This window comes from Amborella trichopoda, chromosome 2 (genome assembly GCF_054954075.1).
Source record: "Amborella trichopoda isolate Santa Cruz 75 chromosome 2, AtrichopodaSantaCruz75HAP2 v2.0, whole genome shotgun sequence".
NCBI classification, from domain to species: Eukaryota; Viridiplantae; Streptophyta; class Magnoliopsida; order Amborellales; family Amborellaceae; genus Amborella; species Amborella trichopoda.
This window is the reverse complement of record NC_142337.1, coordinates 27,438,364-27,460,433: the sequence shown is the minus strand read 5'-3', so window position 1 is coordinate 27,460,433 and position 22,070 is coordinate 27,438,364. Positions and strand designations below refer to the sequence as shown.

The following is a 22,070-nucleotide window of genomic DNA, read 5'->3' as shown; positions in this document are numbered from 1 at the left end:
TATTGTAAAAGCCCATTATCAGGGAGGTTCCAGATATAATATCAATAGTTCAAAAGAAAAGAGGTTTTTTGCTCTGAAGATTGCTCTCGCTTCAAATGAGGACCACCAACCATTTCCGAGTCAGCTTCAATTCATCTGACGAGGCATGCCTGGAGCGGGAACAAGTACCCTGATAGAGTCTACCTCCCTAGCAAGGAACTGGCCTATGATGGATGGCTTTCCTCAAAACAATAAGGACTTCACTATTGTGCTGGAGGACTTGGCTTCCAACAGACCACAATGGTCGGGTCTTCTCATTTTCCATCACTCTTGACCCTCACGAGGCACCACCGTCCACGGTCATCGCCTTGCGCAACTCAACGCTACGAGTGACCATCGTCATGGGCGGTCCAATGCCACAAGCGACCATTACTGTGAGTGGCATACTGCCGAGCGTGGTTAACACTGTGCATAGCTTAGCGTCGCATGAAGGCAGCGTTTCATGCGACTTAATGCCATGCATGCCTTTGTGAGGCCCCATTTCCCACCGTTCTCAATTCCAAGGGGGCATTAACCTTCGTGCCTCTTCCGTTTCCCCTACCGTCGCCTCTTGGTGACGGTCAACCTTCTCACGGCCGTTCGCCTCCCTCGTAACCCTTCGGTTTTCACCTGAAACTCTTCTCCGTCTGCCAAGGACCCCCATCGAACCCTATTCATTCCCCTTAACCTGTGATCAATCCTACCAGGAAATCACCGGAACCTTCGTAGAAGCTCCCCAGTGACCTTGTGGGTTTCGTCTCCCTTGCTCGCACTCTCCCACTCACCAGAAAATCACTGAGCTTCTAGCAGAACCACTGTTTGAGCTCTGTTTTGCCTGACGGCAATCGTAAAGACGTCAAGAAGTCACTGAAAAGCCCTGTGCAAGTGTCAGCAGTCCCTGTTCTCCTCCTTGGTGTCCCCGAGCGCTCTACTACCTGCAAGTGACTGTAAGACTACCAGAAGTCCACCAAAGGGTCCCTACGCACATCAAAAATAGTGTCGCAACCCGATGGCACCACTGTTTTTCTCACAAAAGCTTCAATGGCTACCGTTCTTCACCGAAAAAGTCTTGGTAGATCCCCGCAAATCCACTGTTACCCTCTCCAGAAGCTATTACCCTCTCCAGAAGCTATGGCACTTTTAGAAAATATTTGCAAGTACTCTGCGAATACCTTCAAACTCACTGAAATGTTGCCGGTGAAGTTTCTACGCACTATGATTCTCGCCGGAAACTATTGCTAGGAGTTCTCTCTCGCTCTAAATCTCTCTTCACTATTTTACCAAAGGTAAAACAGTAAAATGGGGTTTTACCCCTTTTATAGACGAGGGCTACACAAAGTACCCTTTACAAGATCGAAATGACGCTTCAGTCCTCGTCTTCAAATGGCAGTACATCCAAGCCGGGGCCAGCCAAGCCCGAGGCTGGAATGCGAGTCGCTACCGCCTAGGCCTCATGAACTTGCTGTCGTCTATGCCTTAACACCGTGCGATGTTAACGCTGTGTGCTTTACTAAAGAAGCTATCGTTCTGCGCTTCATAAGAAGCTATCGTCGTCCGCTTCACAAGAAGCTATCGCTGTGCACTTCACAAGAGGCTATCGCTGTGCGATTCACCAAAGGCTTAATGCCATGCGCTTCACCAAAGGCTTAACGCCATGCGCTTCACTAAAAGGCCTAACGCCATGTGCATTATCAAGGCCTAACACAACATCGTGGGCATGGCCACCATTCTGCATCCCCAGGGAGTCAAGTCTTCAGTTATGGCTCTGTTCCCCATGGAACCACATTTTCTTACCACCTAAATGGTCTAGGTGCATGACCGTAAACTGCATCGTCCAAACTATACGACCTTAAACTGTAGCGACGGTCTAGTTGCATGACCTTAAACTGCATGGTCCTAGCTACATGACTTTAAACTGCACAACTTTGGTCCAAACTATATGACCTTAAACTGTAGCGACAGTCTAGTTGCACGACCTTAAACTACATGGTCCTAGCCGCATGACTTTAAACTGCATAACCATGGTCCGAGCTACAAGACCTTAAAACTATAACGCACGTCCTTATATCAAGGCGTTAAACGACTCGACAAATAGTCCATGTGCATGACTTTAAACTGTGAAATGGACGCACCTCTCCACCAGGTGTATTCTACCACTATCCCCAATAGGGTTACACCTATGCTCCGGACTATTATTCCTAGTGCAGCTATAACCAAAACATTGTCCCTCATTCCCAGTAGGAGTCACATCCATATTGCGGCCCATTATCCCTAGTGAAGTTAAGGTCATGCTTATCCCTTCAATCCCCAGTGGGCTTACATTTGTGCTCCAGTCTACCATTCTCAACGGAGTTACACGCTTACCATTGCTCATTATCCCTGTTGAATCATATTTATCCACCAATAAAATGACTATAAATTCTGACCTTGGAATTCCAGATTCTGGCTAAAACTCCAAAGTCACGAAATCTTCGTTCGGACACGAAATCGAGCTGTGTTTGTTGCCGTGCGATCGTAAAGGCATGCTCAGTGTGATCTAATGAAGAAATCATGGAAAAACATCATGAAATGAGCACACTATCGATCCAAAGTTTGTAAAATTCATCCAAACTTCAAGTCCCATGATCGTGGCTTAAAAACATGATCCATGGCTTGAAGTTGGTATCAAATCAATCGTCATGCCGAGCCCTATAAGAAAAAAATCATCTTTCGGACAAACGGGCACTAGAACAACCCTGGATCATCCACGAAACATCACACACGTTCTAAGGCAGCAGTAGGGACTGTTTTGAAATTTTTTCAATTATTAAGCAAGGGCAAATCAATCATTTTGCACCCTATTTTCTTATTTTTCTTAATTTTAATAAACCTTAATTATCATCAATTAGTGTTATTTTTGGGTGATCCACCCACAGTTTAGCCCTATTCTATAAACAGACATTACCTCTCATTAAGAAGAGGAGAGGGAAAATCATTGTAAAAGACCCCTTTCATTCTCTATGTGAAGCAATAAAATTTGAGATTCTTCCTTGAATTCATGAATGTATCTTAGAGAGAGAGAGGAGAGAGAAAGTTTAGAGTGGTACTCCTCCTATCTTTAAGGTATTTTCTCTCTCTTCCCTTTTTTTTTCTCTTGTTTTCTTTTCCTCTCTTCTTTTCTCTCTTATTCTCTTTCTTCTTCATCTTCTCTACTGAGTCTTTCTCAGAGGCCATGCACGGCATTGGCAGTGTCGTGCATGCCTCTTTCTCTCTTTCCTCTTACGGGTCACAGACGACAATGTCTATCGCCGCCCACAGGGGTGTCACCCTGTTGCGTGTCTATCGCAGACAGTGATGCCTATCACCGCTCGCAAAGGGTTGTGGCAATGCTTATCGCCATCCGTAAGCTTCTTTTGCGCTCTATGCCTATCACAGACGGTGATGCCTATCGCCGCCCGCGAAGGGTCGTGGCGATGCCTATCACCGTCTGCGAGCTTCTTTTGTGTGCTGCGCATATCACAGACGGCGATGCCTATTGCCACCTGCGAAGGGTCGCGGCGATGCCTATCATAGTCCACGAGCTTCTTTCTTACGACCTTTGCCTATCGCAAACGGCGATGCCTATCGCCACCAGTGAAGGGTCACGACAATGTGTAATGTCATCTACAGGCTTCTTTCTTGTGCTCTGTACCTATCGTTGTGTGATGCCTTCTTGTGTTGTCGACAACGATGGCTAACGCCGTCTACAGATCACTGCTCTTCCTTCGTTGTGCGCAGCAATGTCAAGCGCCATCCAGGGGCCACGACACTATTATTCCACAGGTGCAGACAACGATGCTGGGACGTGCCTTCTCCTTTGCCATCTCGCATCTTCTCTTCATTCTCTCTTCTTCTCTTCTCTCCTCTCCTCGCTTGACTAAAGGATAGACTCAGTCTAGTATTGTCATAGTGGTCTGGCTATTAAGCAGTATTGCCGTCGTGCTGGTCTGGAATAACATACCCGTCTTGGTACCACACCAGATTAGGACGATCATATCAGCCTTGGTTTCGAGTAGTATTGCCATCGTGCCAGTCTGAGTTACCGTGCCCGTCTTGTTACCACTTCGAGTCGGTCATTGTACTGGTCCAACTATCAAGCTAGGCTCGTCTCCTTGTCAAGTTGTCTTCTCTTTTGCCCCCTTATTCGAGTTCTCTTCTTTATCACCCGAATTTCTCATCGTCTCTGTCCCCTCAACCAATTTTCTTTTAATCAAATAAAATATCCATAATTCTTATGCTTGGGAATATAAGAATAATATAATTAAATGTAGCAAGAAACTAAAAGAGAGTGCCTGTGATTATCTCAACCGGGCTTATTACAGCCCACATGGAGTCACCACCATTCGATAGCACGGGATCAATGATCAACCTTCAATCTCAACCAAGAAAGAGTGTTTAGGCCAAGCCACATCGATAGATCATGATTTCCTTTGATCTCAAACTTAAGCCCTAGGTGAATTCTCTTAGCAACCTAGTTTGCGATAAATAAATTCTCTTTTTGCTATACCTTAAAACCCTTAGCCATAAATTCATAGTTGATATATAGGAGAGAGAAGAACCCTATAGCCTAAGCCTTTAAGCCCCTTTTTATAGTATGGGAGAGAGAGAGAGAGATTAAAGATGAGAGAGTAGGGCATGTCCCCTTTGGGTTTTTATGAGAAAGAGAAACTTTCTTAGGAGAGAAATAGAAAAATAAGGTGTAAAGATTTTGGATAGAGACAATACATCTTTATAGGCTTTAAAAAATATTAGAGTTTCTTAGGGTTTTCCTTGGCTTGCCTCTTTTTGTGAGATTGAATATGAACAATTGATCTTGGGTGACTTGTGGGATGAGAGATTTGAGCTATCTATTCCATAGATGGGTCATCAACATTATGGAAGGTGTTAGAACCTTTATCCCCCTCTTTCTTTTGACCATTATCCTATCAATATAAATCAAATAAAATAATAATAATCATAATATTGTATTTTATCCAAAAATATGCACAAGCCTTATCAAGTCTTTAAAAGATTCACTCAAATCTTCTTTAACCACTTATCCCATAAAAGATAGGAAACCCCTTAAAAGTGGGGCTTGCCACTCCATGAGAATAGAAAGCCCCAAAAAGTGCGGGGTGCCACCCATGTGGTGCCTTTTTTTGCCCCCACCAATTTAGGACATGGTGGGCTCATGTGCACAATGAGCCCCCAATGCTATTTTTAAATATTTAAAAATCAATAAATGATTTTAGAATTAACTTGAATATTTAAAACATTAAAAATCAATAGCTTTGTTTTTATAAATCCAAATTTTATAAATAAAATATTCAGAATATAGAAAAATTCAGATAATAATTCTAAAATCATATCATCATAAAATAAACACAATTAAATTCATTAGTTGGGATAAGGATTCATATGGTCTAAGAATATATAATCCAGGGCACTCCACCTTCAACTGTGGACTACGAACCACACTTGTTTTACCAAACCGGCCCAGTGTTGCCCATGACACACAGTCCCTGCAAGAGCTCATTAGTGGATCACCAAAGTCTGACTTATGAGCCAAGAGGTCGCAATCCCAGTGTGTGGATATCAGGTTCTCCCCTAGAGACGAGTCAAAGTCCCTAGACCTGATGCGACCACAACTCCTATGACGCATAGGGGTATCTCTCGCACATGCATACGTTTCATTCTGAAAGGTGGCTTGCTTTCTTGAAACGGTCTATCAATATGCATATCGTGTGATGGTACATGGATGAGGCTTTGACGGCCGCCATCACACAAGGGTCACACAATCCCTCGGCTCACTCATCCGGGCATTCTCCGACCTCATCAAGGGATGACCCATTAGAACCCTTAACAGTTTATACTCTATGTTCAGGTAACATGAGTTTTTCTCAACCGACTGGCCTAGACCGTCAAACATAGTTCTATATCAGCAAACATCGTTTGCTTAGTATGGTCTACAAGGGACCACACTCCTACTGAGTTCATGTTCCACTATATCATTTCATTTTACAAGCACTCATATTGCCTTTGATGGCAACACTCACCCAACAGAGATCAATCTTCTAATACCCTGATTCGTCCATTTCCTTAAGAATTCATCCCAAACCTTAGTTATTCGGATTTTTTAGAGGAAAAAACTCCGTTCATGATGGGCTTCATCCGGGAAAAATACATAAGTCTCCTCACACCCACTCGCTCTCTCTACTATCACACTTTCACACCAACACCCATTTATAAAGACATCAACACGGAGGCCAGGAACCACGTTTTGATGAGAGGGAGGAGCTGAAAGAGGATAGAGAGTCCTGATAGTTGGTCTCTTGTTCTTGGAAGAAAATCAAAGTCCAAGAATGGAAGATATCTGAGTCATAGAGATATGATCTATAATTGATGAACCATCTTTTTCCTTGAGATTTTTGTTTCCAACTATCCATTCAGATTGTGTATAATCCAAGATCTCTGCAAGGTGCCATGTCCCTCTCAGCCCTTCATCAACGAAACGCACCTGCACTTCCAACAAGCAACATCCATCACAATGAGAGAGAAAGAGTACAAGAAAGAGATCTACAGAGAAACACAGACCAGCAAATTTTCTGAAAGGAGCAAAAGAAACCACAGCCAAGTTAGAAAATCCAGGCGATCTAACCAGTAACCGCCCAGTTAGATCGGAACCGACTAGTGGTCGGTTCCGATTTTGTGGTTCAGGTGATCAACAGGTATTTAAAAAGAAATAAAAATATATATAAAATCCCAAAAATAAGGAATTTGATTTGTAATACATTTTTTGTAATATTCTTTACATTATAATAAAGATTAGATATTGCTTTGATCATTAATATTTACTTTTATATTTTCCCTTTTTTAAAAAAAAATATTAAAAATACCCTTAGGCATCTTTAAAATCTATTTTTTCATTAATTTTCAACTTCATTTGAAGGTATTTTGTTTTAATCGTTATTTAGATGGTTTTCATACTTTAGTAGATTTTTTTGTATCTTTTTTATTTTTTCCAACAATTTTTTGACCCTCCTGGGACTTCCTCGATTAGAACAATTATATCTACCAATTTACTGGTTAGGCCGGTTAAACCGCTTCCAGCCCCATCTCCGATTAACGGTGCCGGTTCAAATTTGCCAACACTGAATCACATAACACCTCTAAATTTTCTATAGAGAGAGAACAAAAAAGGCTGCACATCCTCTAATTTCTCTAGAGTTAGAGAAAAAGAAAACACACAACGAGGTCAAAGTTTTCTAGAGAAAGAACAAGAAATCATTGTACCTGTTTAAAGATCGAAAATAGTTTCTGGACAAGAGATAGAAGGCAAATCAAAGTGGTTTTCAGGAAGGAAATATAGAGAGAAACCAAGAAACTGGCGCAACCCATAAAGAGAGTTAGAAAAAGAGTTCTCACTTCTCAGTAGAGGAGAGATAGAGAGAGAAGGCAACCCAATAGCATTTAACGTAGAGAAGGCAAACTAAACTGTTAGTTTCGCAGGCCAAGAAAACAGAAGAGAAAGAGAGGTTTTCAAGAAATGTAGACAGAGAAAGAAAATTCCACCACCTGGCCTCCAAATTTTGTCGTAAAATAAAATTTTGGAGTCGAAAATTCTTAGGATGGCCCAGCTTTAACAACTTGTAAGAGATCTTCACTTTCTTACCACATTGTTATCTTTCTAAGACAAGTAAAGAGTGTCAGAGCATGAGAGACAGAAAGAGAAATGGGAAATGGGTAAAATGTGTGTAGGAAATGAGAAAAATGGGGGCCAGGCGAAGGAAGTGTCCTTGAGTAAAAGAAAATGATCCCATAGGTAAAGGGGAAAATTGTGGAAAGGTAAGTCCATGTCCTATTTCTAAAAATTTGAGGGGCCCATGAGTTTTATACGGATATGAGGATCTAATTCGAATTTTTGCAAGAGAGGGGCATACATTTTTTTTCCTGTATATAATACAAGGTATATATACCAAGCGACTAATAAAATAGGGTAGTGATATCATGCATTGATTGTATTATAGTATAATGCATTCACACTTTTAAAAAAAATCATCTTTGTGGTTTTTGTATGACCTAAAATTTTGCACACTCTCTCTTCATCTAAATAATCAATCTAAAAACAAAACTAATTTACACCTTACTTATGTTCAAATTGAGTCCTTTTCAACAATGAATCTAGACCGTCTATTGATGAATTGCAAGATCTAGGCCTTTGTAAATTCAAAATTATTTTTTTCTTTTTAAATATTGTTAATCTAATTATTATAAGTTATCTAAAATTTTGGAATTTTATGGTCTAGATCTAAGTATCTCACCAAAATAGACAGTCTATGTTAATTGGGCTAAAAACATACTTTCTAGGTAGCGTTTTTTTTTTTTTTTTTATTGTTCATTAGAATAAAAATAATGTATATTTTAAAATTTAGATCAAACAAATAGCCCTAACATGGTTTTTGAAAATTGTTGTCACTACCCAATAAAATAAAGGTACGGTTTGAATAGAACGGAGGCTCTAAACAATCAAAGTAGAACCCACCTTGAAATAGTATTGAGAAATGTGGTTTCAACATTGAAAATCTTTGTAATAGCCTTAAAGTATATTTTCATCTCCAATTATAAAATTTAAAGCCTAAAAAATAGTGTACATCAAGAAGATCTATGAAAACTTGAAAATCTTGAAAATTGACTGTCAAAAAAAGGCACAGTGATTAAAAGATCGGCTAATTTTAAAAAAATCAGCCGATTAACTCAGGAACGGTCATTGGCCGATCCCGATCGAGCCCGATTCCAACGGTCATGTATGCATGATTTTTTTTCAGTGCACCAATCGATACTAATCGGGGATTTGTTCTAAAAATTGGCCGATTAACTCAGGAACAGTCACTGGCCGATCCTGATCTGGCCCGATTCCAACGGTCATGTATGCAGGAATTTTTTTTAGTGCACTAATCGGGGATTTGTTCTAAAAATCGGCTGATAAGTGTACTCACAGTGCACAGTTTGCAAAGTTGTCCTTATAACATTTTTTATATATTTCTCTTTTTTTTTTTTTTTTGTCCTATTTTTCTATGGATACGGTTTCTATGGTGCCAGCCCGCATAGTGTAGAAATGCGGGCTTGGCAATAAATATATTTTTTAAATACAATTTGATCCTAATTTTTTATGGAGATCATGAATATGAAAAAATAATAATTTGAAAACTAGAAATAATAAGTATATTAAGAAAACATTTAATAAGACAGTTAGTCACACTTGGTTTTTATGGAGATCATGAATATGAAAAAATAATATCTTGAAAACTAGAAATAATAATTATATTAAGAAAACATTTGGATGGTTAGTCACACTTGTTTTAAGATGGACTACCCATTTGTATCCATCTTTAAGATGTGTGATTTATACCTCTGGATTACATATTGTAGAAATGTGGTCTAGCCCACATGAAATAATTTTCCTTCTTCTAATTAAAAATTTATATATTATTACGAATTTTTTTTTATTAACTGCAGGGTTTGCCGTTTTGGGACACACCAGAGTTGGTTTGGCCCAACACGGTGCCACTCAATTTTGGGCCAAGATCTATACAACAATTAGATTGCTTCCACTAAATTGCATCGATAATAATGTAAATGGATAAATGAGAATTCCTTTGAACAAAATTTGAACAAATTTAATTTAAAAAATGACATAGAAATCAACAGTTTGGACACCCTCATATTATTCGAAACCTTAAATTCGAGCAAAAAACTTCAAAATAAAAAAATACAAATAAAGTTTTTTAATGGTTGTTCATAATCTTCAAGATTTTTGCTTCAATTCGACTGCCCATTTTTTCGTGGATCTGGCTCAAAATATTTTGGGTGTTTTCCACCCATTTCTTAGATCCGCATAAGACTTGGTCACAATCATTTAGAGCCAAATACAAGAAAATTTGGTTGAAAGATGAAGGTGAATGGTGTTGTTCGTTGGATTTATCATATAATAGCAAATAAAAACCTAAAATTGCAGCCAAAAATTGTAATTTTTTGGTGAGAAATCCAATGAAAAATTATCTGGATGGTTTTGACATTCAACCAGGGGCATCTTTTAGCCCTCATATCAATAATTCCATTGATTTATTATTCAAAAACTTGGAAAAGGAAACACTCCAAAAAATTTATTTTTGGAAAGAGTTTATATAAGATTGCAGCCTTAAAATATAGAATTAAAGATGCACTTCAAAAATCTATCAAAAAATGTCGTTTTAATGTTGAAAAACCCTCTAATTGATCATCTCGATGTCGATGAAATGTATGAAAAAAAAAAAAAAAAATTTGAATCCTAAAATAGTGTATTTTACAAAACATTATCTAGACTATCCATTTTCAAGATTTTCATATGTTTATAGATCTACTTGATTTTAACAATTTTTTAAATTTAAAATTTTATAATTAGATATGAAAATAGATATTTAAAATATCTTATGAATTTTTTTACCAAAATTACATATTTAGATGTACTGTCTTATTTGGATTGTTTAAGGTTGCAACCTTATAGAAACCACACACTTTATTTTTACCATGAAAAGCAAGACTGGATGACTCCACTTGGTCAGCGTACAATGGATCACTGGTTCTTTGAAAAGAACCAGAAATCGTAGGAGAGGTTAGGCTAGTTGCCGATATATTTAAGAAACCCACCCCACTTTGGATAGGGCGATACTGATCTAACCCGGAGTTTTTTTAAACCCTTATTCAAATGTAATTTAGTTGAGACCCAGCGATTTTTAAATAATGATTCAAATGAAATTTGGGCTAAAGACGATTAGTAATTACCAATAACCATTGGTATCTATCCCGAACTGTTATTGAATAGAGAGAGTTCTGCAGTATCATGAGCTTCTTACAAGTATCAAAGCCATAGACTTCTCTGCTCATATCTAAGTTCACCAACCTCGTATTTGAGCTCGGGAAAAGCGTCTGCCCTGAGGTTGGCTCATATACGTTTCGAAAATTTAATAAACATCTATCTTTCTCTCTCTAAAAATCCCCAAATCTTCTCTCTCTAACCATCTACAACTATCTCGCTCTCTAAAACCTCTCCGAACCCCCCTCTCTCTTCAGCCTCTCTGCATTTCCTTAACGCCGTCAAGCCCATATCGTACTCCCAATCCAACGCGTGCGGTTCCGTTCGCTCTAGCTCCTCCTCAAAGATCAACAGAGGAAACTCTCTCTAAAGATAGGAAACAGTTACACTTTGGATGTCCTCTCTCATTGTGGAGCAGAATCGAATCAAACTGCATACTGAGGAGCAACCCTAGCAGCCATTCATGCGACCTGCGCCTGCATCTGTGCAGCCTAACTTTTGCTGAAGCGGCTCTGTGAAAGAACTGCTCTCGTGGTAGAGCCCTAATGCTCTTCGAATATTGATCGAAAGGGATGGCACCCTCTTGCACAGCCTTATCAAGCGATTAAATAACGTCCTCAATAGCCAAATCTGCAGCTGTGCACTCGAACATCTGCTTTGACAATGCATCAATGGGCTCAAAGACATCGTCAATGTCAACAACCCCTGCTTTCTCCTTCTTGTCCTCATTCTCCTTGAGCCATGTCTCGAGCACATCAGTGTCTTGTCCTCATTCTCCTTGAGCCATGCCTCGAGCACATCAGTGTTTGTGGGCACACAATCTGAAGCTGTTGCTCGAGCTTCTTTCTCATCCTGCATCTCTCTCAACCCCTTTGTGAGCTCCTCTTCCCTCTCTCTAAGCGCCGCCTGCGAATTGAACAGCGCATCCACCTCTGCCTCCCTCTGCGACTATGCATCCACCTCTGCCTCCCTCTGCGACTGGATAAATCTCTATATCTGACTGCCTGTAAAAGCCCTGGCTCCAAATCTAGGCCGTGCATCTTTGGCTTTAGGCATTTTGATCTGAAGAAATCGATGAGTCTTTTATCTACTGGTTTTTGTCTGCAACTTTGGTAGCTTCAGCTGCACACCTCAAATCTAGGCCGTGCATCTTTGGCTTTAGGCATTTTGATCTGAAGAAATCGATGAGTCTGTCATCTAATGGTTTTTGTCTGCAACTTTGGTAGCTTCGGCTGCACACCTCAACTCCGCTATTTTAGCGGCCGCCTCTCTCTCATCCTTTTCTCTCTCTTGTGGTTGCTTGGAGAGGTACTTCGACTGAGCCTGCTAAGAAAGAGGATCAAGTTTCTTTCTCTAAGCCTCAAATTGCAGGAAGATTTATGCAAGATCAACCTAATTTCAAACCTGGGTTTCTCAAAACCATGCCTGTTCTCTCTCTAATTCTCCTTCTTATCGATATATTGGATATTGGGGTTTTGCTCTTGGGGTCTTCAGGGACCGTACTATTCTCTCATCTAGCTCTCTCTAAGATTTTTTTTATTTTGTTAACCTCTTTCTTATTTTCCTTCCAATGGAAATTTTCCTTCCAATAGAATAATCGGAGTATTTTCCTCTCCAATTATCTCTTTCTATTTTTCAAAATAGGCAAATTGTGTGTGGGTCTTTTAAAATTTCAATCTCTCCTTAACTTTCTCTCTCCCGGTGGGTATCATCTCTTTCTCCTACATCTCCCCCATTTCTAGATCAGCTCTTTGATCCGTAGCTTCCCTTGCACTCTGATCCATCTCTTTCTCTTGTTGATCTCTAATCTCTTTCTTTCTAATCTCTTTATCTTTCTCAACTTTCAGCAACTCAATAATTCTTCGAAAAGTCCATGACTTCACTTTACTATTTTTTCCTTTTTATGTCCGAGGGGCAAGGAGCAATCTTTATTTTGGTGACCACCTTTGTTTAGTCCTAATAAAAGTTTAGCGATCTTTCTTTAGTCCTACAAAAAGTTTAGCGGTGGTGGATCCATCACTAGCCATCACGGGTATGGTTTAAGCCTTGAGTAGTTTCGCTAGAGCTATATATTTCTCTAGGTCTTTCAAATTTTAAGAGACAAACTGGAAACTGTGACCTTCTCCTCACATTTGAATTTTCTTTGTTTTGCCAACCATTGTTGCTGTGCTCTCCTCTGATGACATACCCTTGTTGATCCAGATTTAAAACCCTTGTCTAAATCTACTTTTGAAAACGGTCGTTCTTCGACTATCTGCCAGTATCTGCAAATATCATTTGCTTAGTATGGTCTTCGAGATACTACACTCCCACTGAGTTTATGTTCCACTATAATAAATGTTTTTCATTACACACTCATAAGGACTTTAAATGCGACATAAACTCGACAAGATCCTCATAAACCGGATGTTTGTTTAGAGGGCTCATCACCATGTTTCTCATCTAGCAGTTCATTATTTAGCTCCATTAGATTTGAACTTCCTTTTGAAACAATATCATGGAAAACGAAATTTTTTCTCCTACGCATAGCATACCGTGCACTAAATCGAGTAAAATCTTGTCTAGTTATTTGTGGGACCTTAAGTTTTATGTATGTAAGCTCTTCAATCTAGTGACCAACCTCAAATAGGAAAATAAAATAAAAATAAAAACTCGAGCAAACTCTATATATATGACTTGATAAAAGGGTGCGGTTTGTATAGAGCCTAGGCTCTAAACAATCAAATTAGAGCCTGCCTTCAAATAGTATCGAGAAATGTGGTTTCATTATTGAAAATCTTTGTGATAATCTTAAAATATATTTTCATATTTATTTATAAAGTTTAAAGCTTCAAAAATAGTGTAGATTGACAAATCTATGAAAACTTGAAAATCTTGAAAATTGGCAGTCCAAAAATACGTTATAAAATGTACTATTTCCAAAATTTGAAATCCAATTTTTTCTCATGTTTATGCATCTTGATGTCAAGATGATCAATTTGAAGATATTTGGGCATCGAACAACATCTTGTAATGAAATTTTTGAGGTAGGCTCAAATTTGATCGTTTAGAGCCTCGGCTCTATATAAACTTTTCCTTGATAAAATAACGTCCTACAATTGAATGGACATTGTCCAAATTTAAATGGGCTTTGCACCGGTGGCCAAGTCTTGTCAAAGCCTTTGGGCTTTGACAAGACTTTGCCACTTGCATTGCTCTTTGCTTGCCTTGCCAGTTTATCATCAATAAAATTCTCATACGTGGGTTTTTTTATAAAAGGGAGTAAGGGTACAGTGTGCTCTTGTGGGAACACGCTTTAAACACTCTCGGGATAAAAGGCCTGGGGCATGAATTTTGATATGGGAAAGGCCATCACAATCAATGCAGGTTCTCCAGCGGTCTACTCCCCAAAATTAGAGACTCAAGTGTTCTGGTATCAAGAGATACATTTTGTAGATGAGTTTCCTTTTTCTTGAATGTTGGATAAAGGGCATCCTTTGGTACTCACACAAGGGTTGAAACATGCAAGTAAGTCAATGGGCACGAAAAAGTGTGAATTTGATAAAAGTGAATCTTGAGTTTTTTATTTTTTATTTTTATTTTTTTTTGTCGGTAATTCAGCGAGAAAGACAAGCCTCTAATACTGTTGGGGAGGTAACTGATGTTCACCGCAACTATCATGGCCAAGGTTCAAACATTGTGTCCAATTCAGTATTTCAAAACCCAAATAGGTGGGGTTGCTTATTCACCTATAGAACTGTATCACATACCTAGATCGGTGATTTAGATTAGGCCTGGATGGATGCGAATTATGTTGAAATTTTGGGGGGAAAAGATGGACCCATTTTCAGGATTAGAGGCAGTGTCGTGAGACTATCGATTCCAGAGATCAGGCTTTTACTAGAACTATGAGAACTCTGTAAATTTATATGTACCTCTTCATGACCATGAAACCCTTCTTAAAGAGGGATAGAGGATGCCGTTCTCCAACGTTTGGCTTATTCCTGAAATCTCTAAGAAAACGTGGCTCTGTAATCTTGAGAAGTAGGTGGTTACTCTCTAGCCGTTAGATAACGACACTTTTTCTCTCTAAGAAGCCTACCTATTTTAGTGAAAAAGCGTTAAATTATAAGAGAGAGAAATATTACATGTTAAAAAACCCCATAGCCACATACACGTACCAACATCTCCCACTTGGCCATGAGGGCCAGATATATTGAAATATCATAAAGTATTTACCACTTAATGAATTTAACATTTATGAGCATATTTTTGTCATGAGGCTTTTCACGCAAGTGTGGTTATACATCTCATAACAAAAAATATCCAAAGTCATGTCATGGTTTTTCACGCTAATGCAATTTTTCCTCTCATGACCAAGACATAAAAAAATATCCCATTTGGGAGTTCCTGACTTAAATATTTTTAAGTCCCATCAAAGCTACATGCTTTGATAATATTTCTACACTCAATCCCTTTGTTAAAGGGTCTGCAATCATATTTGAAGATGGCAAATAACTTACAGTTATTTCATTCTTTCCAATAATATCATAAATATAATAATAACCAATTTCAATATGCTTACCCTTGGAATTATAAGCTCCATTTCTAATTGATGAAATAGCAGCCTGATTATTACAAAAAAAATTAACAGGTCCGTCGGCTATATCTAGCTTCAAATCATTTATGAAGCGTTTAATCCAGACGGCATAAGTTGTAGCAATGTTACAAGCAATATACTCGGCTTCCATAGTATATTGAGCTACACAACCTTGTTTCTTACGAGACTAAGAAATACATCCACCTCCAAAGAGGAATACAATTATTGAGGCTGATTTTCAATCATCTCGGTCTCCTGCAAAATCTGCATCAGAGTACTCAATAACTTCTAAGTTATCAGCTTGAAAGGACAACTTGTAATTTTTAGTTTTCTGAATATATCTAAGTATCCTTGTTATAGCTTGCCAATGAGCCATCCCAATATTACTCTGAAATCTACTTACAAGACCAGATGCATGACTCAAATCATGTCTTGTTTACAACATGGCATAATTTAGGCATCTAATAGCTTGAGTATGTGGAATTCTTTTCATTTCAGCTTTGTCACTATCATTTAATGGACACATTTTCTTTGATAATTTCAAGCCTTTACAAACAGGTGTATTTATGGGCTTGCAATTTTCCATCTTAAATCTCTTTAAAACACTTTCTAAATAATTTTCTTGAGATAAACATGTAAGTCTTGAACTTTTATCTCTTGTTATCTTAATGCTCAATACATATGAGGCTTCTCCCATATCTTTCATCTCAAAATGGGAACTTAGCCATGATTTGGTATGGTTAATCATGCCACTATCATTACCGGCTATCAAAATATCATCCATATATAGTGACAATATAACAAAATTGCTCCCGCTATTCCAGACGTATACACAATGGTCTAACCTATTGGCTATATAACCAATTTCAGTGATTACATTATAAAAAATAAAGTACCATTGTCTAGAAGACTGTTTTAGATCATATAAAGATTTCTTAAGTTTATATACTTTTTATTATTGGCCTTTAATTACATACCCTTCTGGTTGTTTCATACATATATATCTTCTTTTACTTCTCCATTTAAGAAAGTTGTTTTGACATCCATCTGAAATAATTCTAGGTCATAATATATAGCTAATGCTAGGATGATTCTAATAAATGAAAATTTTACTACAGAAGAATAAGTCTCTATATAATCTATACCCTTCCTTTGGGTAAATCCTTTAACTACCAACCTAGCTTTATATTTATCAATAGATCCATTTGTATTAAGCTTTTTCTTTAGGACCCATTTACAACCGATGACTTTTCTATCTTTTGGGAGGTCAACTAACTCCTAAACTTGATTTCTTTTAATAGAATCAAGTTCATCATTCATGGCTTGAGTCCACTCAGTTGAGTCATGTGAGCTAATAACTTCACTGTAGCTTCGAGGTTCATCTATTGTATCCTCACTCATTGAAGGATAATTATTTTTTAATAGGTACACATAAATTTACAGAGTTCTGGTAAAACCTTGGTCTCTGCGATCGATAGTCTCACGACACTGACCCTAATCCTGGGAGTGGGTCCATCTTTTCTCCCAAGATTACAACATTGGTATCAAAGCCAGGTTACCAGAAGCGTGGTAGGCTCATAACCCACAGGTCCCAAGATCGAAATCGATTATTTGGTTTCCTGTGAGTTTGTATTTTATTGAACAATATCTCTCTTAATTTTTTTTTAACAATTCTCTTTTTACTCTGTTGAAATTTGTCATTTCTAAGATAGTTGATTTTATAAGCCGTGAGTTAATTTATTATTTATTCGTTATTATCTCTAAGATAATTGTTCTATTGTTTGGGTTTATCTTATTGTTGTAAAATTAGCTGAAATCCTTTGATATCAATATGTTGCTATTTTCTCTCATAAATTATTATACCTTTTACAAGTTAATAGGTGTACTTTGTTAAAGCAACAAAAGTAGACACACTTTGATTTAAACTATCTGCACTCAATCCCTTTGTTAAAAGGTCTGCAATCATTTCTGAAGATGACAAATAACTTATAGTTAGTTCATTCTTTTCAATAATAGCATAAATATAACGATAATCAATTTCAATATGCTTTTGATCCAAAAATAAATAAATGAAAAATAAATATTAAAAAAAAAAAAAAAACAGGAGCGGGTTTTAGGGGGCAACCAAACCCGGACCCATACCATCTTAAACCTGATTCAATCTCAACCAATTCGCATCTAGATTGGCAATCCATATTAGAAAGTATCGGATTTTAAAACACTAGTCCAAAACCTAGGTATTCAAAATCTCAATAGATTTTGAACACCTTAACATGTTTTGGTCAATGAGAGAGAAAGAGAGAAACTTTCGAAAGAAAACCTCAACAAGTTTTTTTGCCTAGTTTGTTTTTAATAACAATGGATTAGGGTGGTCACCAAGTTTGAGAATTATTTCTTTTGGAACTTTGTATCTATTTAATGACACTCTTACAACTACTGATTTTGAAATTTAAAGGATAAGAATGATTGTGACTTCCATGTATAAAAAATAAATGGTCTCTTCATGGACAATCCCTTATAAAATAAAATATATAAGACTTCTAACTACTATGAACACACCTTAAATGTTGCTTAGTATATACAAAATATATAATACTCCTAAATGTTATGAATTCAAATGGCTGGTCCACCAAAAGGATCGAAGAGCCACCATACCTGATGAAGGATTGTGCCTTATTTCATGCTCGCTTTCTTATAAAGAGAGATATTGAAAGCATAAGCATTCAAAAAAAGCACAACAAATGTATGAAACTTGTTTCTACAAGCCAAACTCCTTCACATTAACTTCACAGAGAGAACATACCAAGGTAAGATTCTAATCTTGAGTATATCATACCACTTTCCCAACCAAAAAAAAGAAAGAAAGAAAGAACGACCAAAAGAAAGAGCTGAACCAGTGTTACGAAATTCTGTGATTTATATATGCAAATAATCATTCTGTATTTCAAATAATTAATAAACTTGGACAAAAGCTAAAGTTTCCCCTTTCCCAGAAAGTGCATGAAACTGTTTTAAGCTCAATTGATGAACATCTTGGCAGCAGAAGAGGCTCTGGGGAAGAAGGCAAACTTCTTTGCAATCCAAAGCTGTTTGTTTTGGTGCAGTCCATACTCGTTCTTGATATCAAATTTTTCCAGCAGTTTGCATTCGATAGCACGAAGCCAATCAATTCCACATCGTCCTCGATACCACTAAGATACTTGACATCCACTCTCGAGGCAACTCAACCAAGTCTCAGATTCAAAATTAGTTTCCTCCAGTAAAATCTATTGATTTGATTCATGGGTTTGCTTTTGCTTAGCTAGAGAGACAAAAAAGAAAAAGAACAAGAAACAATATGACAATAAAACCGAAACAAATAATATTGGAAAGACTCTTGGTGAAGTGTTTCTTTCCAAAATCCATGTCAAAGATGTATTTTGGATCATGAAAAAGGGAGAAAATATGGAACCCATAATATAAAAATAGATTAGTTTAGAAGAATTAAAATGAACAGTCTAAATTGATGAAAAATAAAGCTAAATCTTATCTAATCTAAAACGTAAAATTTATCATTTCCCTTTCTCAGATTCATGATAGTCATCAGTCAATATCATCCACCTTAAATCATATTCTGATCCAGAATATGTCTCTAAGATGGATTTTGGAAGGAGACCTCATGTGAATATGGTGAGTTTGGTGATCCAACAAAACCCCACCCAAGAAATGAGAATGAAAATGTGAAGGAAAATACTGCTGTGCAAATCTTGCCAATGCTTAGGAAAAGAGCCCGGCTTAATTGGTTAGTGCTTGACGATTTGCAATATAATGTCCTAGGTTCAATTCCTACCAAGGGTAGGGGCCTTCTCCCCACCGACTCACCCAAAAACATTAATCTTGCCCCCACCGACTCACCCAAAAAATAATCTTGCCCCCCACCAAGTCACCCAAAAAAAATAATCTCGCCCATGCTTACCCATAGAATAATGTTTCTAAGAAAGGAGAACTTCTTAGCAGGCATAAAAAGAAAGCCCATAACCTCCTCCGCTTCCCTCGAATTGATGCTGAATATATCTAAAGTCCTCAGATAAATATATGTGACAGAGAGCCGCTCATGTTCATCTCCACTAAACCATTTCTGCACAGAACAATAAACCTTTGCAACTTGTGAACAAAATGTCCATGACAAGAACATGATTTCTCAGTTAAAACTTAAATGAATTGGAAAATAGAAACAGAATAACTCATACCCACATAGACAGCGTCAATGACAATTGAATGGATTCCAATTTTAGAGCTCCTTTAAGAAGTCACTGGCTCTGCAATCTTTTATATTCTGCTCAGAAATATCATTTCCCTCAGTACTATCTTGTTCAAATTCTTTGTAATCCATGCATAGGTTCTTCAAGTTAGAGCTTCCATCCAATTTCGTGTTTCGGAATTAACCACTAAATACAAATAAATAAGATTTGGGGTGTGAATTGGGATGACAGATAGGCCACCACAATCTGTCAATGTTAGGTATTTCAACTGCCCACCCCAAGAAACTAAAGACTCCAGCAAGCTATCATCAAGCAAAACATTCACCAGAGACAGAGTCTTGAGTGATTGAAAACCTTTCAAATCAGATGGGGGCTCAGGCAAACAATTTGTCAACTTAAGGGACACTAGAGAGTAATAAGAAAGAAGGGAGGATGGAATCTTGTATGCTTCATAATAGTTTGAATCTTGTTCAATCATGAGGTCCTGGAGGCCTTTTCTAGAAAAAGAAAGTATTCCTCCATCAACTTTGCCGAGCTCTAAATAATCGAAAGGCGGCCAGGCCCACCAGGGCCGATGGACGGATCCATGGTGGAGTAGGAGGGCTTGGTTGAAATCTTTGGCCATATGGCTTCTTTTTCTCCCAATGTTTCATCTACAATCTTCAAGACTGGCACACCGGCCCACATGCAACCCCTTCGCTTAGATAAAATTCATGAAAAATTACAAAAGCACCCCCAAAGTGAGTTTTATAGACAATCTTCCCCAACAAAGTTTTGTTCACAATTTTCCCCCCAAAATGAGCATCTATAGTAGATACCCCCAAATCAAAAAGTCTTATTTTTTTTTAAAAAAATACCCTCCCCGTACATAAGAAATTATGTTGGGCCACGGACTCACGAACATAGTGCCGGACCAAGAGAAAAAAGTGTCAGACCGCCTTTAAAAAGTGTCAGACCGCCTTTAAAAAGTATTGGACCTCCTTTAAAAAGTATAGGACCGCCTTTAAAATGTGTCGGACTGCCTTTATAAAATGCCAAACCGCCTTTAAAAAATTAGTTCGTGAGTGGGAAAGCTGGGAGAAAGGTGTTTAGCTAAGGGGAGGGAATTTTGTCTTTTTTTTTTTTTACTTGGGGAGTATTTGCTAGAAATGTATGTTTTCTGGTAAAATTTGTGGGAAAAAAATTGGTTGGGGCATGTTGTCTAGAAAGTCTAAGTTAAGGGTATCTGCAATTTTCCCTAAAATTGAAGTTCTTCCTGCCTATCTAAAATTGAAGTTCTTCCAACCGGATGGTGTAATCTACTACCAATTAATAAAAAGAAAAAATTTATATGGAGCCGAGGCTATAAACAATCAAATTAGAGTTAGAGCCCCCCACAAAACTTTCACTATAAAAGGTGGTTTTGACGCCTAAATATCCTCAAATTGATCATCTTGACATCAAGACGCATGGACACGAGAGAAAAAAATAGATTTCAAGTTTTGGAAATAGTGCTTCTTGTAACGTATTTTTGGACCATCACTTTTCAAGATTTTCAAGTTTACTTAGATCTGATCAATCTATACTATTTTTGAGGCTTTAAATTTTATGATTATATATGAAATTATATTTTAAGGCTATCACAAAGATTTTTAGCATTGAAACTATATTTCTTGACACTATTTGAAGTTGCGCTTTAGTTTGATTGTTTAGAGCCTCAGCTCCATACAAACCACACCCTTAATAAAACTATAAAAAATTAGAAGCAAAGAAAATGAAATAGAAAAAACACGTAAAAACAAGAAAAGGGATTGTCTACAAAGAGACCATTTATCTTTTGTACATGGAGGTCACAACCAAGTCCACTCATTTGATGTCAAATTTATTAAGTTTGGTAATAGTCAAAATCACCATACCTATATTTTCATTTAAAGATTAAGATTATTATGGTAAAAGAGAGAAGAGGTTTCTTGCAGAGCAAGAAAGAAGCTCAAGGTGTTCTTTATAAAAAAAGATCAAGAAAAACATAATACTAATCATTTTGAGAGTCACGCCGTTGGAGTCATGGGAAGAGATCTCGAAGAGGGAGATGGGTCTCCAAGAGAGAGAGAGACACGGTCTCCGAGAGAGAGTCAGTATTCTTATGGAGTTTTGGGTTAATTTAGTTTTCACCTCTAGAGAGATGAGGTCTCACGGTTGCTATCGAAGTTATCTTTCCAGTAGCAGTGTTCAAGTGGAAAGGAAGATATTAATCGACGGTGTTACTCAGTCGAAAGGGCGAGTTTAGAAGGGAAGATCGACGAGGGATTTTACTGATGTTTAAAGAGATATATATCTTTTGTAACCCAAAATTGTAATTTTCATTGTGATAGTGGATTTCTACTTGCCGAGACCATAGATGTAG

The 22,070-nt window shown here is 37.7% G+C and overlaps 1 protein-coding gene across 1 annotated transcript; it reads right to left on the bottom strand.

The window, feature by feature from the left end:
• Positions 1–11,471: 11,471 nt before the first annotated feature.
• On the bottom strand, positions 11,472–20,312 carry LOC105420010 (F-box/FBD/LRR-repeat protein At1g13570-like). The gene is made up of 3 exons (XM_011622025.1): positions 19,872–20,312; positions 19,402–19,563; positions 11,472–11,600 (listed from the first exon to the last, which is right to left on the bottom strand). The coding sequence occupies exons 1-3, from the start codon at positions 20,310–20,312 to the stop codon at positions 11,472–11,474; spliced, it is 732 nt and encodes a 243-aa protein (XP_011620327.1).
• Positions 20,313–22,070: the final 1,758 nt, after the last annotated feature.